The 27,815-nt window shown below is 33.2% G+C and overlaps 2 protein-coding genes and 1 long non-coding RNA gene across 8 annotated transcripts; all 3 read left to right on the top strand.

Moving 5' to 3' along the window:
• Positions 1-3,071: 3,071 nt before the first annotated feature.
• LOC105232640 (signal peptidase complex subunit 1) lies at positions 3,072-3,752 on the top strand. The gene is made up of 3 exons (XM_011214414.4): positions 3,072-3,240; positions 3,308-3,454; positions 3,515-3,752. Exons 1-3 carry the CDS (start codon positions 3,217-3,219, stop codon positions 3,626-3,628), a joined length of 285 nt encoding a protein of 94 aa, XP_011212716.1. The 5' UTR covers positions 3,072-3,216; the 3' UTR covers positions 3,629-3,752.
• A 338-nt stretch (positions 3,753-4,090) lies between these two features.
• LOC105232634 (anoctamin-1) lies at positions 4,091-26,406 on the top strand. Of its 6 annotated transcripts, none has more exons than XM_029553215.2 (14): positions 4,091-4,367; positions 13,967-14,496; positions 17,903-18,145; positions 18,215-18,363; positions 18,435-18,603; positions 18,889-18,944; positions 19,014-19,172; positions 19,305-19,465; positions 19,527-19,765; positions 19,835-20,456; positions 20,527-20,732; positions 20,796-20,921; positions 20,990-21,145; positions 22,159-26,406. In XM_029553215.2, coding segments are annotated over exons 1-14 (3,123 nt in total). In that variant the 5' UTR covers positions 4,091-4,366; the 3' UTR covers positions 22,465-26,406. The 6 variants fall into 6 exon arrangements, with proteins under 6 accessions (XP_029409075.2, XP_019848241.2, XP_029409074.2 ...); XM_019992682.3 differs by having other exon boundaries at positions 13,967-14,580; XM_029553214.2 differs by having other exon boundaries at positions 4,091-4,372; positions 13,967-14,580.
• Positions 4,474-7,777, top strand: LOC125778095 (uncharacterized). Its single transcript, XR_007422485.1, has 2 exons — positions 4,474-7,395; positions 7,629-7,777. It is a non-coding gene; the product is annotated as an uncharacterized LOC125778095 (long non-coding RNA).
• Positions 26,407-27,815: the final 1,409 nt, after the last annotated feature.

Here is a 27,815-nt window from a genome sequence, read left to right as displayed (position 1 = left end):
ATCGGTGGCTTGGGCCTCAAAAACATCGCAGACTTTAATAGGGCTCCAACTATCGAAATTGCAACGACTCGCATGCATCTGCATGTCGGGAACCATACGCACATACGCGACGGCAGCACTTGAAATCATGCTTGTGCTCACACCAATTCACCTCGTAATCGGTCAGGTTGCCACATACACACTGCTTCAAATGACAGCAGAAGGTTTTGGCAGAGGTAAGGTAATCTCATCCCAAAGGATGAAGGACTGCAGACACAGTTTTATCTTAGGCAACATACCGCTGAAATATGAAGTCCAAAGTATGGAATCCCGCGGCTTATTATTTTTATATTTCTCTCAGTGCCCTTAATCAGTATGACTTCATTGAATTGTATGATCGTTTTCTTATGTTGCACTTGACTTGTGACAGGCAATTTTTCTAGTATATATGTGTATATGTATTTGTACATAAGTTTCACATATTTGCAGTTTTTGACGATTAATGAGCATTTTGCACATTCTCTCTCTTTTCGCACATCATTTCGCATACAACATAGTTTTTATTACACTGCAATTCATCAGCTTCCTCAAGTTTAAAGATTCATGCGACGATTCCATTCATTTGGCATGTTGACCCCCTCTGGTTTGGGGCTTGCGGAAATCATTACACTCTCACTATATCTGATAAATGGCTTCCTGTTGTTGATCTTTTGTTTTGTTTTCTTTTTTTTGATAAAAGTAAACGCGAATTTTAGCAACGTTTTCTTACTTTTGTTTCACTTCTGTTGCAAAATCACGATGATTAGAAATTTTAAGGTTTTTAATAACAATTTAATTTCCTCCTTTTTATACATCATTTACGTAGTGTATGTAAGTAGTATAGATAAGTACTCGTATATGTTATACGAATTGAAGGCAAGCATTCAGTGACCATGAAGTGTGACTGCCACTTCCGTTGGCTGTCTCTTGTCTGTGGTTGAAACTCGACACATAAAACAGTAACTTGAATACTATTTAAATCCGAACAGAGTAAACATTGAAGAGGGTATTCTAGTCTTTTATTATCCTTTTTTACAATAGTTTACAATAGCGCGTCAGTCGTTCTTCCTTTTCGTCGTTTGAAGTCAATTGAAAATTCCAAGTGTAGTCGCCGTCCCTTAATTCACTAAACTATATCGATGTCGTCGTATAACTCGTATATGTAGATCATCGTTCCATCGACTGCAGTATTCAAAACTTCCGCAGAACCTTTCTCTGGAAACTCGTAACGGCATCTCATCTGATGTTATCGTCGTTCATGCTTCTTCACGTGATCTGCTAAACGGAAGGCGATTTCTGTTATAGAAATTTCTCGCAAAATTGTGGCTAGACGTTCATCCATCTGGGTGAATGCCAGGACTCGGTGACGGTGTCTTTCCCACCACGAATCTCACACCGAATTTGCGCTCCTTTATATGGCCACTGCAGTAAATTGCCACAAGGATCTACTCGTCACTGTCCTTGTCCCATCCATCGTACTTCTTGAACGACGGTGATGTTAGCCCAGGGCACAACCGTGGGGAGGGATGGTTCGCCTTCTCACTTTAGATCGCCTTCAAACGGATGTTCTTTGGCTACCCAAAGGATACTTGGTCTATGAGTGGAAGCTTCTGGAGCCATATGTAAAATAATCGTTTCTGGCCACTCCCAAGTAAATGACATTCGAGGTACTTTCCTCACTTGCGTGACCTTCTACACTTCTGAAGAGTTTACTTCCTTAACTAGGGTTGTCCTTTATTAGAATCACTCGTATTGAGCTTCCACATTTTCATCTGCTATATAGCGCAGAAATACACACACATTTACATATGTATTTATATACATATGTACACATGTATGTGAGAGCCGAAGTAATTGCAATAAAATCCCAACGTCAAGCGGTCAAGGTTATTGTAAAGTCCATCCAAGTGGATTTCAAACGAAATCAGTATCAACACTAGCAATCTCTGCACACCCCACATAAGCAATATATAATGTGAAATTACGAAATATGTGTAAAACAATAAAGCAAGACCAATTGATCATCAATACTAGTTTGCCCAGCACTTCAATTTGCGGCTTACGGAGTAGACGTCACTTTCATTGCTTTTTCTTCTGCAATCAATGCAGTGTTTACTGATATACAAAAACAAAAAACTGCAAAAGTTATCATTTGTTTTGTTTTTATCCGCAAGGTGACTTTGCTTGAATTATTTTGTGCATACGTGTGAACTTGTCTACCTGTAGATATTTATGTCAATTACACTCTAAACTTTTTTCTGTTATTTTGTGTTTCAACTGAGCGTTTGCATTACAAACAAGCAATTAAACACGAATTTGTTTGAAAATAAAATTAAAAAAGTAATCACGAAGTCATTTTGATTCAATTTGCCAAAAGCGCCGACATCAATTTAAATGCTAGCAATCATTTTTTTGACACATACATACATATGTATGTGCATACACATTTATTGACATAAGCGACTTTTACAGTGATCAGTCCTTAAAGGGTTTTATCCAATTTCAAAAAATGGATTTGGATATCAAAACTGCATACATATGTATGTACATCCCGAAAATTTCTAGATGAAACGTCTGGACTAAGTGTACGTATATTAAAAATTTCACACTACCTTCTTACATAGATTTGTCAGATGATCGAAAGAATAAAATATAATAATTCAATTTTTTAAATCACTCTTTCAGAAAAATCTTTCTCCAAGATATTTTTTTTTGTATGTCCTCCTCGCGATTAACTTCGGGACCAAGATAATACCATTTTTTTAGAATGATTTCACATAAAAGCCTTTTCTAAAAAATTCAGCCAAAAATACTTTCTTCAGAAATGTGAATATAACTCCTAAAAAAAGATAAACAACCTTAAAATTAAGAATAAATAAAATAAAATAATATCTTAAAAAGTATTTTGTAGACTACACCAAATTGTCTGGTAGTTATTATTTAATTTAATTTATTACTGTTATTTTTATTTATTTATTTTATTTGTTTTATTTTTGCATAACAGTATAAATAAATGTCCAAATCTTATCATCAAAAATCCAGCATTCAAAATGTCCACTATTTTACAAACGGCAGCCCTACAAACTTACCGGTCACCATTGTGAATTCACGCCGAAAAAGAAGAAGCAAGTGTTGTCGATTTGATTTATACAGAAATTGACAACGTAGCCAAAAACAAGTGTTAATTATTTCTACAAAATGTTTAATATTCAAACGCATATGGTAAATATAAAGTTTTATACATTTTAAGCAACGTTAACTTATTAAATACACATATACCCTACAAAAGGACTATGAGGGCCAGCACAAAGCGGAGAAGTTCTCACGCTTCATCATTACACTTTTCGGCATAGTCGGACTCATCTGGGGCGCTATCATTCAGCAATTTTCGCAAACTGTCTACATTCTCGGTGCAGGATTTCTGTTGGCTTCTATTGTGAGTATTATAAACAAATTGTAAAGCTGCGTTTCGTTTACAGAATCTTAATTCCACTAGATAACTATTCCACCATGGCCAATATACCGCCGTCATCCATTGAATTGGCAAAAACCACGTAATATCGAACTACCAGCAAGCAGCGGCGATGAGGGCAAGAAAAAGAAGAAATAAACACAGATGTTATGGCATACACTGTATTCCATTGATAGGTTTTAATAATGAATTTGTGTAAGTTTAAAAATATAACAAATTAAGAAATTAAATTTCAGTAATGGAATTAAAAAAAAAAAGAAAATCGTTTATATTGATGCAAGTGGGTGATGGATATTTGCCGTCGGTGTGGGTTTTAGCGGACATTTAATATGTGGATCAAGAATGTTCTGGTAATGTTGGTGAAACATATACGTTATTTATAAGTTAATTATTGTCTTTCGACACATCTTAATTACAAAAAATGTAATCAGAATTCATGATTTTTTTAACTTGTTTGGCTTTGTTTCTTTGTAAAACTAACTTTACTGTCTACAGCGCCACCTTGCGGCTGCTTGTGCCATAGTAATTTCAAACAGCGTTGGTAACATCAGCAAACAGCTGAGTGTGCAACAACAAATCCAATTTGTGTTGTTCCAATTTGACAGTTTTCTCTATTGCTCAGTTTCTTCACAATTCATTAATTTTTCTTCCTCATAACTTTTGCATTATTTACCCGCATATATAAAAAATAAAACGAGAGTAAATATTAATTAACAAATACGAAACTTAAGTAGCAGTGAGTGCGTCAAACAACAAGATAATGCAATGTTCTAAGTCGTAATCGTAACACGGATACGGGCAGTGCTGTTTTCCGGATAATCGCATATAGTGTAAAAATATTAAATTTCTAATGACTTCAGCGTGAATCCTCAGTCAAGTAAGGTCAATAATAGTAACGAAAAACTATTAACTTCATTCTTCTACTAATAAACTAACAAACTACAACTGCTAAATGCCGCTAACATAAAATATAAGTGTAAATATTTTAATAAAACATCTATTAACAACCGAAAATAATGCTTCATTTAGTAACTGAATCATCGCCAATGTCTATTAACATATGGTTAAAAAAAATCAAATAAAAAGTGACACATACATTTCCATAAGCTATCGCCAACTTCCCTCACCGACTACTTTGATTGCAACGGAAATAGCATCAGTCCAACAATAAAACTTTAGCCTCTAACAGTAGTGCTATGAAATTTAGGGTGTGGAAAACGGGTGAAGACACTATTTACAAATCCATTCAAAAACACTTGAATACATACGTATACGCAAAAAATATACACAATCATATTTACAAAGTTTATGCGTCGTATCCTTGAATGAAAGGGGTGCGTCGCGCAAACAAATGTCGTTAACAACGTCTTATATAGGTGCTACTAGACTTGTGAGCCGAATGTCATACCTACATATATACATATGTATACACATACCTACAAAGTAACATAGCGCGACTTTTGTTTGTGCCTACGGTTATAAATTTGAATATCCAACTGCAAAACGAAATTCGCCCCTTTTGTGGTGCGCCTTCTCAACACTCGGGGCCAGACCTCCGAAAAACAATTGACATGCGTTTGGCTTATTGCTTTTTTTTGGCTTTGGCCACTTATAAATGGTCGTTTGTCACGTTGGCTGTTGAGAGCTACTCATGGCTTAGCAATTCTATTATTACCGTCTCAATTACTTTATTTATTTTACAAATTCGGTGCTATTATGCATAGTATACATATGTACATATATGTATGTATGTATATATGTATTCATATATAAATGTGTTTGTTCATATGCACAAGATTACAGGTGCTTTCTTGTAGATAAACCAATAGTAAAAGAATTTCCTGGCTATTCAAATAACGTGATTTTGGGCAATTCATGGAGTTTATACAATAATTAAGAATGAGATTATATGCGGAATAGGAACAATTACGTATACTATAATTGTACTTATGATTTTGGTGTGGATATTTCAACATATCAACATTGTATAAAAGTGAACAAATAAAATGATACTAATTTACATCAAATATTAAGAAAAAAAAATATAAATATAGCATATATGCATTCCTTAAGCGACTCCAACAGGGCATTCTGAATTAATATCTTCGTAAAACTATTGGAAAGCCATAATATAGCCTAATTGTTTTATTTAATTCTCAAAACTACACATTAAGTCTATAACTTACCAAATAATAAAGTACTAACTTCACATACGGCTTTTTTTGAAAAGTAAATATTATGTTTGTTTGGTAATATGCACACACCTGTTTGTGTTATTTATTTCACTGCACTTTATCATAAACAAACTAGTAATGCGAAATGGTCAAGGTCTGCATACATACATACTATGTACATATATGCAACACATTTGTTATCAATAGACGCGTATTAAAGATACAGTGTTAAGTTGTACCATAATTTGTGTATTTTGTTATCGGTACTAAACCCAAATAAATCGTATGATTAGATAAATACTTATAAACTCATCATCTGATTTCTTTAAAATGCACATTACCAACACACACACGACTTACTGTTATAAACGCCCTGATGCCATTTCAAAATTCTAAGCTAAGAGCAGGGTGTTTAGCAGGGTGGTGCCCTCTCCCCTCCACTGTTTAACTTCTATATCTCGAAATAACCCCAGTCACCAGAAGAAATTTCCATCACCTCATACGCAGAGGCTTGTACGATATTGACGTCGGGCTCCTAATACTTGGCGACCATATTCACGACCGGAATAAAGGAGTCTGTACTCCTGTACTGGATCTTAATATTGCAGTCAATGACATTAAAATTCCTACTGTTAACAACCCTAAAATTTTACAGATAACAATCGAAAGCCTGCACTATTTCACTCCACACACGACCGCGATTATTGCCAAAGTACCAGTAAAGATAAAGAAAATTTATAGATTCCGAGCGTATGGTCAAAAAACAGGCAGAGCCACTTGAATATAGTGGTATGTCGATGAAGAAGATTAAGACGTGCCAGAACACTGCACTCTACAATAATATTTTCCTCTTGATGTCTTACAAATTATTAAATTTCAATAAATCGCCCTACTTTACCATCACAAAACTCCTCCTTCTACAATTAATTCATTCAATTCTCCCTCTATTCGTTTTTCAATACAAAAATTCTCGCTGTTCGCCGCGGCGTAGACCAAACACTTCAAATAAATCATTCCAAGACATTTATATTAACGCAACAACAACACTTTTTATATGCTATGCCAAAGACGCTGCGCTAAAGTACTTAACTGAGAACGAATGCCCTAGCATGATACGCTCGGTTGAGTATGACCCGCTAAGAGACAGTGGTGAGCACAATGAAAGCATTTGAATGAAAAGATCAGCAGTGATCGAGTGAGTGAGTGTGGTTAATGAAAGCAAAGCCAAAAGCGGCATCAATTGTACAACAAACAACTGTAACAAGTAGCAGCGCGCACGCCAAACGACTTAACAGCAACAGCTGCGACTGCGTCCCAAGCGGTACACTTGACCACAAAGCCAATTGGGGAGCGACGCTGGCTTCACACGCTGATGACTATGTGGCGTCGCACGCCGGCAATGTGTTGGAGCATTGGAACGCTTTGAAAATAAAATGTACATTTAGTAAACGCGCGACGGCTTGCGTGTACGTTTGGCAAGTTTCGAGAGTTGTTGCTAGCGGATTGTTTGCGTTTTTGCCATTTGCCGGTCTCACATGCGGGCAACGACGACGCTGGTCTATATGACTGTAGTGTGTATAGTGTGTAATATGCTTATGAAGTGAAATAACAATAACAAAAAGAATTAATCCGGCACATGTTCAATTTAGTTAATGATGCCATTCTCAAAATTTTAAAGAAAAAAAATATTAATGTGTAGCACTCGTGTTGCGTAAAGCGTATTCAATATTCGTAAGAGTGATAAATTATAATAATATTTGGCATATGGGGCACAACCACTTGATGCTGCAGCGCCTCACAAATCAATGCTCCTCCTCAGCGTTAACAAGTGTTTACAATTAGCTCAGTGTGCCAATTTTTTTCGTTGTTTTTTTGTTTTTTTGTGAATCATCCATAAAAATATACATACAAATTGATGTAAACCGTTGTGCGCCTAATGCGACTTCCGTTGATTGTGTTTTCAGTGAATTAGACTTTGCTGTTGATGATGATGGCTATATGGGTGGCGATGATACCTACAATGATGCACAATGTGTTGCTCTTGAAAATGACAAAGTGTCTGCAGCTGTGATGGTGCTATTGTGACCGACAATCGATGTGGTGACGCGAGTGTCATTTAAACGAGTAAACGCACATGAATGTAATCATATTTTCTATACAAAATTTCATAGAAATTTGAAAAAAAAAATTATTTTAACAGTGCAACGTCAAAAACAAAAAAAAAACAGAAAAACACAACATAATTACAAATTGAAACTCGAGGCATTGTTTCCATGCTTCTATCTTCATTTTCGGCTTTTTGGTTTAACCACAGCACTGCGATTGTGCTGAATTACGTGTTGACGTAGTGCGTATAAACTGGCCTGGAAAGCAACTCGACCTCAACAACAAAGCAACAAAAATGTATTCGGCGGGTAATTAATACAAATCAATGGCCATACACAATGCTCGCAAACACATGCATATAATATTATGTGTATATGTGAAACAAAAACAATTTTACGCACAAATGAAGTCTTATTTATTTTCACTGATTTTATTTAGCTTTTTATGTACAAAAATAGTATATAGTACTTTATAAGTGTTGTGTTGTTGCAATATTTGCTGTTTTTGCTATTTTGCTAAAAATATATTCGCAAATGCTTACATACATATGTACATATATTATACAAATTAACCATTCATATGTAAATTTTTTTAAAAGCACGCCGTTCATACATAATATGTATGTACATACCACAGACTTTCTATATAAGCACATACATATAAGCACTTTTGAATAAAAAGTAGTTTTTTCATGCATCTGTATATATTTTCAGTGGCTTTCTCGCGCATTTCTTATATAAGCCATCTGTTCTTTATTCATCATGTATATAAAACTTATAGATACAGCTTTTACTGTTGTATGTTTGTGTATCTATTTGCCCTTCTTAAATAAAATTCTACTGGTCATCACGTTTTCTGTGCATACATATCTACATTTCCATTATTTTACATTTATATATTTTTAATTATTTGTTTTAAAGCTTAAATGAGCTTCTAACAGTAAAATTAAGGCCTTTGGGGAAATTATATGCCGGAAATACAGATGATTTTCGAGGAGATAAAAAAGAAATTAGCAGTTAGCGTGTTTAAATCTCAATTTATGGAAGATATCTTCAACTCTGCGGAAGTTTTCTCTTACAAATATATTATGCTGAAGGGTTTTTGGTTTTTTGCCAAAAATTCTGTGAATATATTTCTCTTTAACCTGCTGAAAGTAAAGTTAAAGCTCAGCTTTCAGTTTGGGGTCATTGTACAGTTAATAAGAAAATAAATAATAAGATTAAAAAAAAAAGTAAAAAATATTTTTAAAAATTCTTGCGCAAGCTCTTCCATATATTTTGTGATGATCGGACAATACAAAATTAAATTTTTTTATGAACATTTTTTTATTTAAAAAATAACCTCACAAACTTTATTTAAAATAATTAATATTTGCAACATTCTTTTTACTCGCTACTGTAGTTCAACAGTTATGTAATTCGTCATTTTATGCTTCTGTGAGTAAATATATTTTAATTTAACATTTTTGTTGTTTATTTATTTGCTTATTTTTATCTCTTGTCACCTTAACGCCAAATACGAAAAGTTGTCACCGGTTCTGGCAATTCTGGATATAATCATTGGAAGCACAATTTATATGCACACATTTATATTGGCATATAGTAGATTCAACTGCAGCACGCTCTGTTGCTTTTGTTTATGCCCACTCATTTATAGACATGTTCATACACATACATATGTACATACTTACATATATACATATGAACAATGCAATGTATTTACGTCCCAGTTGGACTTTGTTGCTTGATAAATGCGTTTCAGAATTTTCTTTCAATTTTTATTTTCAAAAATTTCAAGATTAAATGACCTAAATCTTCTAAAAAAAATCTAGTAATGTTCTTGATTATTTCATATTTTTGATTTTTTTTTTGTTTTGAAATTGCAGACGAAAATTTTTAAGCAAGTTTTAAATCTTACTCAAAACGCTTTTGTAGGTACCGAATTATCCTCAGTAATGATTGACATTTTGTGTATTCGAAATATATAAAGATTTTTGAATTTGTTTTGACTTTGAAAAGTAAATTTTCCGAGTTGATATCTTTCAAAAACGAAGTTTGATTATTTGCGGAGCTCTAAACCGACTATAATCCTTTAAAGACTACAATATATTTTCTAATTTTCGTATAATTAGGGAATTTTTTAAATTTTATTCTTTGAAAGTCTCGAAAATATGCATTCGAAATATTTTTTGTGATTTGGCGAAGAATAATTTCTAAACTTTATTACTCTATTTTTTTATTCTTCCAAAAAAGATGATTAACGCTAAGAACATTCGAAATATATTATACATATGTATGTACTATATAAAGAGTTTCGAATTGGTTTTGACATTGGAAAATAAACTTTCCGAAGACAAGTTGTTCAAAGTCCAACGAAGTTTGAATCCTTTCCTAAAATATCTTTTTATACAATAATTTATTGTAATGTAATTTTCGAATAATTGGAGAATTTTATTAACTTATAACGATTACAATTTTTTGCTTGCTTTTAATTCATGATATACATATGTATATAGTATGTACATATGTATATACAACTTTTATTTTCAGCAAAAATTCAAATTAAAAAAAAAATTAAAATTAAAAAATTAAAAAACTTATTGTTTTCGAAATTTTTTTTCTATTTTTCGGTTAAAAATTTTTTAGTTTTTATTTTTTTATTGTTTTAAAAAGGGGTTTCTTGCTTTCTACTTTCATTTATTTGAAAAATATAGTTTTCGAAAGTCTCCAAATGTTTGAAAAAATCAAATTTATAAGCTTTTTTGTTTTCTATAATTAAACAAAATCTAAATATATTGAAGATTACAAAAAAATATTTATTTATCATCTTTTTAAATCCGTCAATTAAACTCACCACAATTTTGAACATTTTTTTTTCCTAAATTTCACCAGCAAAAAATTAGTATGTTGACACATTACTTCTAATTTTTGTTAGATTTTTTTTTTTTACTCTGTTGGTACACTTCCTGCATTGCTCCCCCAAATTCAGATTGCCTATTTGACAATGGGCGCGCGCTCCACATTGTCTATGTGTTTTGTCTCCAAGTTTATTGTCGATCCAAAATAGCCGCCAGTTTTATTTTTAGACTTTATGACTGCATAGAGCTGTTGAAAAAAGCATTAGGAATAAAAACTATAACACAAAGTGGTTGTTGCTTAGGAGCGCAGTTGGCCAATAACAATAACAATAGGCGGCAAGTAATATTTTATTCAACACCAAAAACAAAAAAAAAAAATAGCAAAATATCTGTGCTTCCAAATACGTCAACAAGAGCAATGTCATGTACCCAGTTTGCTGGAGAACTAAACGAAACGAGCTTTTAATTCATGATATACATAGTATGTAGTCATATACCTATATATATGTATGTACATATATACAAATTTTATTTTCAGCACAAATTCAAAATTCAAAAAAATTTTAAATTTTTAAATTGAATTAATTAATGTCCCTCCGGGTTTCTCATTTACTCCCATCCATATAATGTATATTTATTCAAATATACTCAAGTAAATAATAATACATTGCACCAACAACAGTAAGTGGCCGCTGACCTAGCGTCAATTTATTGTTCTTTTCTCTTATTTATTTACTTCTTCATTTTGCTGTATTGAGTTGTTTAATTGGATTGAACTACAGAAAGTGAAAATTTATTGTATTTTTCTGGTTAAGAGGTGATTAGATACATAGTTAGTATTACATGGGTACATACATATGTATATACAAAAGTTTAAACTAAAAAATTGCGCTTTATATACCCACACACAAACTGAGTATTAATTGTTAACTTTACATACAGCTGCGTTCATAAAAATAGTAGCGGTAGAAGTAAATATTTGGTTCAATCATGACAATTTTCATATTTTCCCATCAAAGGCCATAAAGTATGCCTAAAAGGCGAGGTCAAAGCAAATAATAATTTAAGGACACGTCTAGCATGACAGCACAATTTTGGTAGAAAATTAATATAAAAAAAAACAAAAAATCGATATTTTTGCGATACGCATATTATTGATTCTGACGTCTCTACCGCTCCTTGCCAAAATATGATTATCTTTATCTATCGTGTTATTGACGTACAAAACTATCAGCTGATCAATAAAGGAGTGAAAATTTGATATTTCTTCATTTTTATACACTGAACAAGGTACATATATTATGATTGCCACAATGTTTCTGACACTCAAAAAGAAACTGGGAAAATGTGTCATAAATGATCAGCGTGACGAGGTGATGTAGCCCTGTCCGTTTGTTGTTGTAGTAGCGTCAGTAATCATTCCTGCAGTAATTTCGAAGATTAGTGCCGAGTTTGCAGTCCTTTGCCGAATAAGAATCAAAGTTTGTTCCAAAACTTGTGTACTTCTATTTTTATGCTCACAACTGTATGAATTTAATATCTATTTGCATTCTGGCTAAAACTAGCTTTATTGTTCCACACAATGGCTACGTCACTTGTATTAATTGTGGCTGCTTACTCATAGTAAAACCGGCTCTCGAGATGCAAGGCACAAGTTGAAGTAGTAAACTTTGGATTTAAATAAACATGGGTACCTAATATCAAATTTCTTTGAGTGTAGCGAATTGGGTCTTGTCTGGCTTTCTTTCTTATCTTGCAATATGCAAATTCTGATTTTAAAGTAGCACAATATGAACACCGTCTGCGTAGGTACTAATATAATGTAATTAATTACAATGCTATTGATAATTCTCTTGATTTCATACCATACTTACATACATATATTATATAAAATAAGATTTCCAAATCCTTCAAATTGTATAAGATACCTCTACATTCGCAGTTGCATCTCTGTCCACGTTGGAAAGTAATACACGTATGCAGAAAGCTGATAGCGATATATTCGTGCTGAGTTTTGAGCAAACTTGCAGCTCTCCGCTGGTTATGATGTGGGAACATATATAACCTTCATTGAGATCTTATCGTGTAGCATTGTGGAACTTTTTTGTTTTTATAGAGATTGAATCGAGGCTCTGACCTCAATGCTTTTCGATACATTACATGGGAAACGTGTAATCAGCGTATATTGTCTAAAAAAATAAATAAATTGGGGCAACCTACCAATAGCAAGGTTTCTAATCTTCTTTTCTCTTTTAGTGTCATTTTTGGTTTGAGAAGGGATTATGGTTTATCGAAGTAACATAGCAGAAGCGAAGAAAATGCTTCGAGATCCTGACGTCTTACAAAGGGTTCATAAAAACCCTAAGCTGTGTTATTTGTTCCTTAGAAATTTGCGACCTTATGAGTAAAATTGTCCAAATCGAACAAAATGTGTTCAGGCCCATACATACAGAATATGTGGACCCCGGTATCTAAAGTTGACTTTTGATTGGTCAATGTTCTTTCCCTAATAGTAGTATGTCTGTGTGTTACAAATGAGTTGAATCGAATCAATAGTTTCATGAGCCGCCATATACCTAATGTAGAAGTTTTCGAACTTTCGGATGCCTTTATACTGTCTTTAATCCTTGCAAGTATCAAGAGTAAGAAATTTTCGGATATACGCGAATTTAACCCTTCCTTACTTGTTCGATATCGTACTTCCAAAGAAGCTGCCGATTTGTCAGATTCGCCGAGATCGAACCACTGTAGGATGTAACTGACGTACAAACCAATCGGAACAAGCGGAATCAAGTGTTTATATGGTAAACCATTGTTTTACTGGTACACCTTTGGATTTTTTATATTATCAATATTTAATATGAGTATAATATAATCTCAAAAAAAATCTGTAATTTAAATCCTATTGTGAACTTCACTGACTTCCAATGACCAGAAGTACATCATCATATTCTGAAATATTAAAATATTAGCGTATATCAATTCCGAGTGAATACCATTAGTTCGGGGATCTTAAATCACAGTCTTTAATTCATCAGATCACAGCTTGCTAACTCATTTAAGCGCATCGATTCATTGAAGCATGACATATGGTGTTGGATAATGTAAACAAATACTTGCATGACATTTCAATATTTATTCATTGCTTGTTTTGTTGTTATATACCATATGTTTCATCACAAAATACATTATATACATTCATACATTTGTTTGTTGTTCACATAACAATTTTTCAATAACAAACTAAACTAAATATAGTTCCAACATGCAATTCAATCACTTACTAAATATATATTTTTTTCTCTCTTCCTCCAATCACCACAACTCCTCCGTCTATAGTGCGCACAAACGATTTCGTTGAATATCCCGAATCGGAGATGGACGACCTGGAGAGCCTCTATTTCGACACAATCTCGCTGGCCGACTCTGAGGCTGCAGCCGCCGTCGCTGCCGCACACCGCAAATCACTCTCCCAATCACGCAACACCATCTACCACTCGGCCGTGGACCTAGCCGGCGAAGATACACCGTCAAAGCGCCGCAGTTTGCGCTCAGAAAACGGCAGCAGCCGCAGCAATGCCTCAGTGGCGGCAGCGGCGGCGGCGGCAATGAACAATCCGAACAGCCGCTTGCCATACAATCTGAATTATCGTCACTCATCCGCTTTGGAGCACTACAACAATAGCGCGAGCAATGCGAATGGCAACAATGGACCTGGCCTGAGCGCTGGCGACCAAGCGGATGCGGCTATTGCGGCCCAAGTCATGGCGATGCACAACGGACGCACGCCAGCGTACGGCAACAGCATCAGCCACAACAACAGCGCCGGCGGTAAAAGCAACAGCACGCCGCAACTGAATGCCGATGAGGTCTCTAAGCGTCTCTTACAAAGTAGTACAAATACTAGTAAAGATAAGAAATTGCCAATTACGTACTCCCAGTGGAAATTTAGGGTAAACATCAGAGTTGAATTTTTGCTTTCGTTTTGGTTTTGAACGCTTACAAATACAAATACATGTATATACAGCAATTGTACATACCTACATGTATATACTATATTGTATATTTTTGCGTTTTGACCATATCCTGTTATATTTTCATGTTTCCGAAATTTGACTTTTGTTCGAATAATTTGCATTGATTACTATGTTTTTATTTTTATTATTACTTTTTAACAATTATGCATAACTTTCTGCTCTCACACATATGAAAAACACAAATACACACACCAACACACTCTGGAATGTGGAAAAATTTTGAAAATAATTATATTTTGTTGCAAAATTTTATTGCTCAATTTTTCGGGAGAATTGGTATTTCTTATATGCAATGGATTAATCTTGTTTGAACACACTGCAATTTTGTTTCACACACACACTTCTGCACTTTACACATACTCACATATTTATTAATTTACTTTCTTGCAATTACTTATGAGTATGAGTTATATAAACAGGTTTCGAATTTATTTTGCATTTTTGTTTGGTTTTTTTTTTGGAATTTTTTTTGTATTTTTAATGATTGTTATATTGTTTTTTCAAGAAAACAGGAAATTTATATTTTTGAACTTAACTTAAGTTTTTTTTTTTTTTTTTTTTTTGAATTTAATATTATGAAAATAAGTGCAACTAATTGAGTTCAGATTAAAAAACCTTTAATTAAAATATTACGCTGTACATTTTTGCCCCTTTTTTCATAAATTTGTACTCGTATTAAAAAAATATTTTCAAAAACCCTCTATAATTCCCTTTTCATTACCCTTATTTTCTTTGAGCACGGTCTGCTCTCACATGTCCAACTCATAACTCGTAATTTCGCTCTTAATTTTGTATAAAAATATTTCCTATAATTTGTTAAACAATAATATATTTATTTTTATGCATTATTTTACCATCTTTATTGCTGTTATTCAACAACCAAATCCATAAGCAACCATACATATGTACATACTCATAAATTTATTTTCTGCAATTGATTTCTGGTGAAAATGCTTTCCTTTCTTGCTTTACTTATTTTTTTTTTATTAGTTTTCTCTTTTTCCATCAATGAAACTATAACATTATATTGATTTAATGAACAGATATGAACTTGAATAATTTATTGAATAATTTTTTTCCACACTCGTGTTTTGAATTTTGTTACGAAATGCTTGAACGCTTGCGGGAACGGGTAATGGCAATTTTTTCCTTTTCTTTTATATTTAATCTAAGTTTCTTATTAGCACATAATATACACATACCTACCTACATACATATGTACATATAAGCAATATATTTTACACTTACATAATTAATTTGAGTATTGAGTTTAGAATTGAGTTTAGTGTTGAGTTTAATAAATGTGCTTCAAAAGTTTGCACGTTGAGCTTAAATTGAAAAGCAGCCATTTCTTTTAAGAAAAATGCTGCTACGCATGATTAAATACAGTTATACGTATATGTTGAAAAGTATTTTAGGCAATTTTAAGCTTTGTTTAGCTTTAACTGTAAATATTTAGAGGATCAAATTAAGTTCTTAGAAAATGTTGAGAGTTGACGGAAGTTCGTTGCTATTTTTCAACCAATTTAAACGAATATAATATACATATATGCATACATAAGTATTTAATTTACATATAATACATATATACACAAATAATGAGCAGCATTATTGTAATTATAATTAATTGAAACATTTCTCATTAATAATTAAAAGTAATTTAACTGCTTTCAGCGCAAGAGCTTGATTGATACATTATTAAATTCGTTTTTAGGGTGGCTACAGGAACAACTATTGTTATGAAATATTTTTATATAAAAAAAATTTATAATTAAGTGTGTCTGGTCTAGACTGCTAAATTTTAGGCGTTTTTTCAAACTAACAAAAAATTAAAAAAAAATTTTATATAAAAAAATAATTTAAAAAAATTGGAAAAAATCGTAAAATCACAGGACGGTAGTGTAGCGGCTAAAAAAACATTACTTCCTGGTTGGACTGATTCCAACCCTTTCACAAATCTAAACTTACAAATTAAAAAAATCTTTAATTTCTTAAAAAAAAAATGTTTGATCCCTTTTTTGACCTTTTCGACTTAAAATTAAATTTTGCAAAATCCGAGAATTTTTTAAAAAAATTTAAAATTAAGATTTTCCAAAGTCCGAGAATTTTTTAAAAATATTTAAAATTACATAGAATTTTCCGAAATCCGAGACAAGCTCCTTTTTGACCTTTTCAAATACTTGAAATTGAGATTTTCCGAAGAACTTTTTTAAAAATACCTAAAATTTAAATTTTCAAAAATCCGATTTTTTTTTAAATACTTAAAATTAAAATTTTCCCAAACTGCGAGAATTTTTGAAAATTACTTAAAATTAAGTAAGAGGTCAACTCCTGTTGTTTCCTCTCTTTTTTGGACCTTTTAGAGTTCTTTAAAAATACTTAAAATTGTCCAAAATTCGAGAATTTTTTAAAAATAGAATATTCCAAAATCCGAGACCAACTCTCTTTTTTGACCTTTTCGAATTTTTTAAAAATACTGCAAATTAAGATTTTGCAAAATTTTTTAAGAAAACTGAAAAATCATTATTTTGACTTTTTAAGGACCACCCTAGTATGCATTTTTAAGCAGTTACAAATCATGGTATTATTTTTCTTTTATTAGGTTTTTTTAAGAGAGAAGCTGATTCCTTCCAGTTTTAGAAAGCATTTCAAAAATTTTAATCTAGAGCCATTAGAAAACAATAAAATCATCCGTTAATCATGTTCACGCTTTAATTTTGTTGAATTTTTAAAACATGTTTTTCCCAAACTTGACACACGTGTATTATTTCAGAAAAAAAAAAACAAATTCTTTGCAAATGAGCTGAAATAATTTTGTTTAGTTATTCAAATTTTTTAAATATTTCTATTTTTTGTTAAAAAAGCATTAATACGCAATCTCAAAAAAAAAAAAAACAAAAACAAATTGAAAAAAAAAATGCAAAAAAAAATTAAAAATAGTCGAAAAAAAAAATTTAAAAATAATAATTTCCAGTTTCTAATTATAGGCGCTTAAAATTCAAATTCGCTGTTGTATCAATTAAGCTCTGCCCAAATACTATACATAAATGTAGCTTCGAAAATGTATTAATAAGTGAGAGATTTTTGTAAATGTTTAGAATTCCTAGAATTGCTTGCTTTGTGCTAACTGTACATTCAGTAACTGTAGTAGCTTTAAGTAGCCTCTTAGTTCTTAGTAATAATGTCGACCAACATTAATTACAAAAATCTTATTCACTCCTCGCCCATGCCACCAAAGACACGTCGACGCTTCCAAGATGGCAAACGCAGTGTGGATTTCGTCTTGGCCTATATCGGCGATGATGATTATATACCCGAAAATAGGCGAAAACGCGAAATATTCGAAACGAATCTAATCAAAGAGGGGCTGCATTTGGAGCATGACAATACGCAGCGCATACATTTCATCAAAATACATGCGCCACTCGAGGTGCTCTGCCGTTATGCAGAAATACTGAAGATCAAATTGCCAATGAAGAAGGTTAGTGTCTAACGCGCATGAAATTATTTGTTTGATGAACTGAAAAGGTTTTTATCTAACCCATTACAGATACCGGGGCAGGAGCTTATAGAAGAAGATGATTTTCGTATCAAAAACGTTCTTACCACCACCTGCAGCCGCATCTTTAGTTGGCTAAGAGTCAGCGCGGAGCGTCCATATCGCATACACTTTGAGTTCTCCCGCAATTATGAGCATTTGTAAGTGTTTTTTTGCTCAACAGTTTATAGTGTCTTTATTTATTTTTACGCACTTCCTCACTTCTCCACAGATTCGACTGGGAGCAACCGAATTTCTTCGATGCTGGCGTGCGCAACTCCATCATCAGCTTCATATTGGAGCGTCAGCATTTCGTCGAAGGCGAGGAGACACCTGATAATTTGGGTATTGAGAAGTTATTGGAGGATCGCGTCTATCACAGTGCATACCCACTGCATGATGTAAGTTTTGTGGCGCATAAAGTGTGGTTAAAAAAATTCTTATGAAAAAAATTTATTTATTTATACAAAATTTAGAATTTTTTGTGAGGGGTATATAACGGGTTTTCTTGTTTTTTTTTTGTTTTTCCATACTGCAATTCACACTTTCCAATTTATTATTTTTATATTTTTTAATAGTTTTTTTTTTTGATTTTTTGTTGGTAAAATCTTCCAAAACTAGTGTGAACATGTTTCTAAATCGATTTACAATAGTTTAATATATATTTTCTATCTTTTATCACTAAGGATACGGATCGTGACTTCCTGCTACAAGAATGGGCCACACTCAGCAAGTGGATACAGTAAGTGCTCTTCTTCTTTTTCGCCTTTACTTCTTATTTACTCAACTGAAATGTTATTTTCTCCCACAGCCTGCAGCCATTGGACAGCATAAAAGAGTATTTTGGTGCGAAAGTTGCCTTATATTTTGCCTGGTTGGGTTTCTACACACACATGCTAATACCTGTCAGTGTGTTGGGCATATTATGTTTCATTTATGGCATTGTAACGTGGAGTAGTGATCCCATAAGGTAGGCAATGAGACTTTATAAAGTTTTCCTACTAAAAAATTACTAAGGAAGCTGTAAATTCTGTAAAGAATCTTTAACCTAACCTCACATTGTTTTTCATAACTTCCACTCATCAATATATTTTCATTCTAGTCGCCAAATTTGCAACGATAACCAAACGACACTCATGTGCCCACAATGTGATCGCAATTGTGACTACTGGCTCTTGGAGAAGACTTGTAACTCATCGAAGATGAATTATCTGATAGATAATAACATAACGGTGGTGTTTGCCTCCATAATGGCGCTTTGGGGTATGTAAAAATTAATACAAAAACAATTGCAAAATACTAAAAATACACTTTTGCCTTACAGCTGTAGTCTATCTGGAGCTCTGGAAGCGCTATTCTGCCACTTTAGTGCATCGTTGGGGTTTGACCACCTTCTCAAAGCACGTTGAACATCCGCGTCCACAATATTTATCAAAACTGCAAAAGCACAAAGATATCACAGAGCGTTGGAAGAAAAGCAATAATATACTGGAACCCGATGTGCCATTTTGGCGCATAAAATTCCTGCCCAGCTTTACGAGCTACAGCATTATGGTCTTATTTGTGAGTATATAATTGCAAGAGTGCTCTATTTTTTTGCTAAACTGCAATATTTTTCGCTGCTTCTCGCAGATCTGCGTCTCACTCATCGCCATCTTCTCCATGATAGTCTATCGCATGGCACAGAAAGCATCGCACAGCATTTTGGGCAGTGATAATTCAATGACCTACAAAATAATGGTGCTTCCCATGACCGCCGGTATCATCGATCTAATCGTTATCTCCATGCTCGATTATGTCTACACTTCGCTGGCCGTTTATCTCACGAATATGGAATATTGTCGCACTCAAACGCAATATGATGAAAGTCTGACAGTCAAAAATTATATCTTTCAATTTGTCAACTACTATTCCTCGCTATTTTATATCGCCTTCTTGAAGGGCAAATTCGTTGGTTATCCTGCCAAATATAATCGCATCTTGGGCTTCCGACAGGAAGAATGCAATCCCGGCGGCTGTTTGATGGAGCTTTGCATGCAGCTGGTGATCATTATGGTCGGCAAGCAGGCGGTCAATGCCATCGTTGAGATGCTCTTTCCATATATCATGCGTTGCATACGCAAGCTCTCTGCGCGTATGGGCATGCGCAAAGTCGAAAGCGAAGAGAAACTGATATCGTGCAATCAGTGGACTGAAGATTATCACCTAGAACCATCGAATACGAACTCACTATTCTCGGAGTATTTGGAGATGGGTGAGTTAGTAGCTGAAATATTGGAAAAACCAAAAGTATTCTTGCTCATTCGCTTTTCTCTCCCTGACAGTTCTGCAATTTGGCTTCATCACACTTTTCGGCTTGGCCTTCCCGTTAGCGCCGCTGTTAGCCTTAATTAATAACGTCATAGAAGTGCGTTTAGATGCCATAAAAATGCTTAGGCTCATAAGACGTCCGGTGGCGCAGCGCGCCAGCAATATTGGCGTGTGGTACAACATGATGGCGATCGTGGCGCGCATTGCCGTTGCTTCAAGCGTAAGCCATTACATAATAATCATAATAAGAGTTGTCATTAAATTTTTCAAAATACACTTGCAGGCTATGATCATTGCATTTTCCACAAATCTCATACCGAAACTGGTCTACACAACTGCCACAAATGACGCATCCTTAGAGGGTTATTTGAATTTTACGTTGGCGTACTTCAACACAGAGGACTTCCAGGTGCGTCGCACGATCTTTTATAAATATATAAATATATTTTCCTAATCGGTTTAATGACTTGCTTCTAGGTACAACCAGTGCTGCGGGGGAGCATCTATGAGAATGTAACCTCCTGTCGTTATACTGAATTCCGCAATTCTCCTTGGGATGAACAACCATATAAGCGCCCCACATATTATTGGAAAATCCTTACGGGGCGTCTGGCGTTTATCGTAATTTTTCAGGTTAGAAAGCAAAAAAGATTCACTCTGTATAAATATTCCTTTTGGTTGAATAATTATTTGAAGTCTACATATTTTGGAAATAAGTGAGGATATATATGTATTCGGTTCATCTTTGTCAGATTCTAGTTTAGTTATGTAGCATATCTTTACTTGCTTGTTGTTGTTGTAAATGGTACCTAATCCCCGCTAGGTTGATAAGAATTAGATAAGAAACGTGCTGTGCGACGGGGTCGGACCAGGTAGAGGTGTGTCCGATGTGTAAGGTTAGCAGGGACACAAGGAGGTGGTTAGTATCATGCGGCGACCATATTGGTGTGGCGTAGTTAACGTAACGTATGAGAAGTGAAGGAGCACAGGCTGTCGAATGCCAAAAATCTTAGGATTATTGACAATCGGAATTTTAACGCCATTGACTGCAATGCAAGGTCAAGTCTGTACACCTTCGTCCAGTTAGTGAATATGGTCGCTGTGTACTTAGTGCGGGAAAGTGTTAGGCTCCATGCCGCGAGGTTACAAGAAAGATCGGAGAGATGGCCTTTAATATCGTACTTCTTCAAACGGGTTGCTTAACTTGAAGTTTGACCTCCATATATCTCAAAAAACATTCCTCAAATATTTGAGGGCTTACGTAGAATCGAATGTCGTGGGAACGAATCTATAGATTCTTATTGTAATTCGCTTCTGTTTAAGGTTTAACTCGAGCTTATAGTAGTTGGCTTAAAATCATCTTCTACATATTCATCCTGTGCTAAATCTGGCACCTGTTGGTTCATTCAACGATATAAGATTGGAGTTTAAGCGATATAGCCTCCTATACTAATCACGATTAGACTCAAAGATATAAAATTTAGCCATTCATATTTATTTATAAAGACAGTTTCCACGTCTAAGCACCACGCCACAGCCACCATCTCTCCCTCAATGAAAGATAATTACTTGTGCTTTACTTTAGATCAGTCCAATTTCGAGATTTTATCCGATTAACATTTCCTCCACCTCTCTTACATTTTCAGAACGTCATCGGCATGATACAGGGCATAATCGCCTGGGCCATCGCCGATGAGCCGAGCAAACTGCGCAAGCGTATCGAACGCGAAGGTTTCCTGCTGCGCGAACACATTATCGAGTATGAAAAGAAAACGGCAGCCGAAAAGGCAGCAGCGCGTCGTGCCATAGACGAAGCGCAATACGAAGACGAGAAATTGGATTACTACGCGAACAACAAGGAGACGACGACGGCACAGCCGCAGACGGTGCAACGCGATTATGGCGACAATGATAATGTCGTTTATAGAAATGAGCGCACAACGCCGCTGTAGAACAACGATTTGCTAACTGTAATATACGCTATAAATAGTTTTACTTTGTAAGCCAATGGCGAACGAAATGCTTCTGCATAACTGCTTTATACATTGTATACGGTATAACATGGGTTATGTAACGGCTATAATTAACATATATAGAGGTGATTGCGCAAGCACAAGAGCAAAAACAAAAGCAAAAGCAAAAAGTAGTTAGAAAATATGTTTGTAGGTGGTTTGTAGATTTTTTAATAGAATTTTATTTTTTCTGAACGCATTTCGAATATTTCTAGACTGCAATAAGAATGCCGCATGCACACACATATATACATACTGTTTACTTATTTGAGCGTGTGTGTGTGTGAATTTGTTGAATTGAAATAACGATATTGTTAGGTACTTAAAGTGTTTTAAGCTGCGACATCACCGTTGTTGTGCATGTAACTGTTATCTATGTAAATATAAAATTAAATTTTTAGTAAAAAACTGCTAATTAGCAAACAAAAACAAAAACAAACCAGTGAAATAGTAACAAAAAACTGCTCAAGAAATATTCATAAATTTTTCATAGTAATTTGTAATATTCAAGGAAAAATTACATACACACACATATATACACAAATGTGTATGTAAGCAAGTAGGCTATATAAAGCAGCTATTGCATAGCAAAAGCAATAAAAACATTTAATTTTAACGCAAAACCTGAACGCATACGTCAAAACATTTGTTAATTAATTGTAAAATGGAAAAATTGATTTCTTTTTTATCCGATTCGTTGCATTTTCAGCCACATTTGCCTTAAAGTACGTGCATAAATGTAAAAATTTATATAAATATTTCATATGTTTATAAAGCAAACAGTTTGTAATTGAGTCAAAACGCGCCACAGGTACACACGTACACACGTACACGAATATATAAATATTTATATGTTTATACCAGCAGATGTGTGTCCATTTTTCGTAGCAATAGTACTGAGTAAAGGCTAAAAAAGCATTAATAAATCACAATTTGAATAGATTAACACATTTTAATACAAAATGCTATTTTAAATTAGTAGACAATTAAATACTAAAAATAGTAGCAGTTTTTAACGAAATTAATTCAACGCCAGCCAAACAAATAAATTATAAAATATAATAATAGTAAAACTTAATAAAAATCATTACATATATACATTTATACTCACTCAAGCTGAAAGCAAGCAGTCACAAATATTTACATATGCATTAGGGTGCGTAAAAAAAAGTATTTTGAATTTATGGCTTAAAACTAACATATTTATGTACAGAAAAAAAAATATCCGTGCAGGGCAGGTTTTTGTTTAGCTTAATGAGGTATTCTAGTCCAGTGGCGCGAATTTCGAGCGTTTTTGGGCAATTGATAAAAAAAAATTATTTGATAGTATGTTTTCTATCAATTTTTTTAATGGTAAAAAAAGCATTTGGTATTTGTGCTATCCAAATTTTTTCATTTGTTTATTTATATTTGAAAAGTACAGAAAATTTATTAAAAAATAAATAAATTTAAGTTATCTTTGCTTGAAGTAAATGACGGAAAAAAGAGGCCGTGTTCTCCTCGCCATGATTTCACCCCTTGTGGTCATCTGAAAAGAAAAACAATGATGGATTCTCGATACAAATGATGCTATACTAAGATTTATCGACCTAAACGGTATTAAATCTCCGGAATAACAGTCCGTGGCCGAATAAAATCTGGGTCATCGGTAACGTAGAATCAGCTGTTTTGGGAATTGCTATCTCAAAATGCTGAAAAATTGATATTTTTAATAAAATGTCAACTACTCAAAAATAAAGATCATTATTTTGACAACTTTTTGAATTTGTCAAAATTTCAATTCATAATTTTTTATTGCTAAATATGTGGTAAAAAAGATTCATGCCATATTTCAAACAAATCGTCTTATTAGAACTTGAAATATTGTGGCAACTGCAACCAGATAAATAGAAAAGAGTAGAGAAAAACGCATTTAAAGTTTGCCACGCCACTAAAACCGCTGTAACTTCAGAAATAATTTGAGTTTTGAAAAATCCTTTTAAGGAGATATTTTTTAATATCTGAACTGTCGTTCCATGAAAAAAATAAATTTCCGATTTCTTCAAATTTCTGTTCTAGAATAGCCCCTTAATTTTATCAGGTGTCATAACTTTGTCGAAAATGCCTTTTTGAACCGTTTAAGATCAATTTTGTTACATCGCGGTTATTGTAGAGCATAAAATTTCCGAAGAAAACCACCTTTGTCGATTTTTTTTTTCAAAAGAATAATAGAAATTTTATAAACATCGTTAAAGCTTCGAAAAAATTCAAGTACAAAGTTTATGAAAACAAAATCACATTAACAAAAACCAAAGTTGGCATGATTTGTTCAAAAGATATCAGTGATTTTATCATAAAAAGTTGGATAGAATCTTTGAGCTGCTGGAGTTATCACCGGAGTTTTTAAATACTGAACCGGAACATTTCACAAAAGAGAACAAATATATGTATATGTAAGAACTTATTGTATTTTTATTTTTTTCTTTCGGTATTTCAGAACTGTTTTATTTCAACCTAGGTTTCTTTGTTAAATATAAACATTTTAAGCAAAAAAATAAACACGAAAATTGCATTTTTTGAATTTTTTAATTTTGAAAAAATTTTTATGACACTTTTTGTGTTTCTTTATTTTTATTTTTTTTTTATTTTAATAAAAAAAATCATATAAAGAAAATTTTTTTCATTTATTTTTTTACACTCTTTTGTTTTTTTTTTTTAATTTTCAATTTTTTTTTGCAATTTTTAAGTTTTTCTTAATATAAAAAATCATCTGAAGTACAATATACATATGTATTTTGAATTTTCAAAAAATGTTGACATTTTTTTTATTTTATTATTATTTTTTGTTTTTGTTTTTTTTTTATTTTTTTTTTGTTTTTTTTTATTTTAATTTTTTTTTACACTGGTTTTAATTTTTTTTAATAAATATTTTTAAATATTTTTTGCTTATTTTAAAATTTTCAATTTTCAATATTATTTTTGACACTTGTTTTTTTTCGAGTATAAAAACTCATCCGAAGTATATTTTTTTTTACAAAATTTCATTCTCTACACGAATTCGCGATAAAGAAAATTTTCGTCTAAACGTTTCAAACAATATGACATCATTAATAAAAACAAAATTTGTACATACATATTTTTTATAAAAATATGAGAAACTCTGATGGCGATGAGCAATCTTTGAAAATTCAACCTAAAATCCTGCCTTTCAGCGAATTCTTTTCTCTATATATACATATATATATAAATTACATAAATTCGTTATTAATTTTTATTTATTTTTTTTTTTAACCACCCTAATATACATAAATACAAAATGCATACAAACAACTCGTGTACCTATCAAATTGCACTTCTCTTTCAATGTTAACAAAACTAACCTATTCGCATACAACTACAACTACAACACTAAGAGCATTATTTACCAGATTCTATCTATATATTATATATCTGTACACATACATATACACACATATGTATGTATGTGTGCATACTCGTTATGTAATTATGCTATTATGAAATATGTACTGTTAAATGTCTGAAAATTATTTACGAACTTTTGTATATTTTATATGAGATTTTATTATTATGTGTGGAAAGCGTAAATATGTTCTAAATATATATATATACATTATGTATTATATATGTACATACATACCTATGTTTCTATTTACACAACACATTTTCCTCTACTCATAGGTACATATGTACGCATGTAAATAAACACACAAACAAGTGATTGAATGCATTTGCATTATTCGCCGATATTCTTTAAGTGGCATCACATATTAAACGCAAGTAATACAATCCAAACAGTACCTTATATGTACATGTACATTATGTATTGTATGTATGCAAGTACATATGTATAAATAAATGAAAATAAACTTATAAGAAAAAGCACTTGGAAGCGTTTGAAAGCGAAATTTCTTTGATAAAAAAAATTAATAAATTGCAACAATAACAACAAGGGTAAGGTTATGGGATAGATTAACACCGATCGCACCCATTTTTGGTACACATAAGTATGTACATATGTATAATGCGAAAAGAAAAAATCGCACCTGATTTTAAGGAAATATCACACCTTCCAATCTATAAATGCGATATAAATTGACCAGAGAGCCGGAAGTTCTTAATGATCAGTGTCTATGGGGTTAAGGAATAATATATACGGATGACTAATATTTAGAGGCCACATTTGAAGATTCAAGTTTTTTTAAGGTCTCAATTTTTTTTTTTTACTGTACCCTGATTAATGCTGGTGTGATCTATTCTAAAGTCAAATAAGGTAATGGTACACGAACCGCCGGCATATAGAAAGTGTAGTGTGCCAATTGTTTAGGGCTTTCAAGTCTTCATTATTTGATAATATACGTCCAAATAGACCACGTTCAGCACGCAGTGAAGAAAATATAACAGCCGTAGCTTAGAGCATACCCGAAGACCGTGGATAGTCGATCCGTCGCTGTTCGTAGCAACTCGGACTGACGTATGAAACTTGGCGCATCTTACGTCGAGATCTTTAATTAAAAACGTACAAAATACAGCTTGTGCAAGAACTGAAGCCGCTCGACAAAACCAAGTGGCATCGCTTCGCTCTATGGGCTGTTGAAAAGTTCCAAGAAGATCCGACGTTTTCGAACCAAATTTTGTTCAGCGATTAGACTCATTTCTGGCTCTTTGGGTATGTAAACAAGCGAAATTGCCTCATTTGGGACGAAGAGCAACCTGAAGAGATTCAAGAGCTGACATTTTATCCAGAAAAAACAACAGTTTGGTATGGTTTTTGAGCATGTGGAACCATTAGTTCATATTTCTTCAAAACTAATGCCGATGAGAATGTAACCGTCAATGGCGACCGCTCTTGTGCCATGATAACCGACTATTTGATGTCTGAAATTGAAGCTCGAGATCTCGACGACATTTGGTTTCAATAAGACGGCACTACTTGCCACACATTGCAACAATCAATTAATTTATTGCGAGAACACTTCGGTGAGCAGATAATTTCACGTTTTGAGCCGGCCGATTGGCCATTTAGATTGTGTGATGTCGCACCCTTACATTATTTTATGTAGGAATATCTAAAGCCTAATGTATATGCGGACAATCTCGCTTCGATTCAGGCCTTGGAGCAAAACATCACGCGTGTCATTCGCCAGTTACCAGTCGAAATGCTCGAACGAGTCATCGAAAATTGGACTCAACGGATGGACCATCTGAGACGTGGTCGCGGACCTTTCTAATGATAGAAAATATTCCCCTATTAAATTTGAAGTTTCTGTGGTTTTTCTTTAAAATGTAGGGAA

Source organism: Bactrocera dorsalis, chromosome 4, assembly GCF_023373825.1.
Source record: "Bactrocera dorsalis isolate Fly_Bdor chromosome 4, ASM2337382v1, whole genome shotgun sequence".
Taxonomy (NCBI): Eukaryota; Metazoa; Arthropoda; class Insecta; order Diptera; family Tephritidae; genus Bactrocera; species Bactrocera dorsalis.
The sequence above is the reverse complement of the archived record's forward strand: the minus strand, read 5'-3'. Positions and strand labels throughout refer to the sequence as shown.

Coding starts and splice junctions, on each gene's coding strand:
- LOC105232640 (XM_011214414.4), top strand. CDS start 3,217: ATGTTTAATATTCAAACGCATATG. Junction 3,241..3,307: donor TTAATATTCAAACGCATATG/GTAAATATAAAG, acceptor ACCCTACAAAAG/GACTATGAGGGCCAGCACAA. Junction 3,455..3,514: donor GATTTCTGTTGGCTTCTATT/GTGAGTATTATA, acceptor TAATTCCACTAG/ATAACTATTCCACCATGGCC.
- LOC105232634 (XM_011214401.4), top strand. Junction 20,733..20,795: donor GCATTGCCGTTGCTTCAAGC/GTAAGCCATTAC, acceptor ATACACTTGCAG/GCTATGATCATTGCATTTTC. Junction 21,146..22,158: donor CGTTTATCGTAATTTTTCAG/GTTAGAAAGCAA, acceptor TTACATTTTCAG/AACGTCATCGGCATGATACA.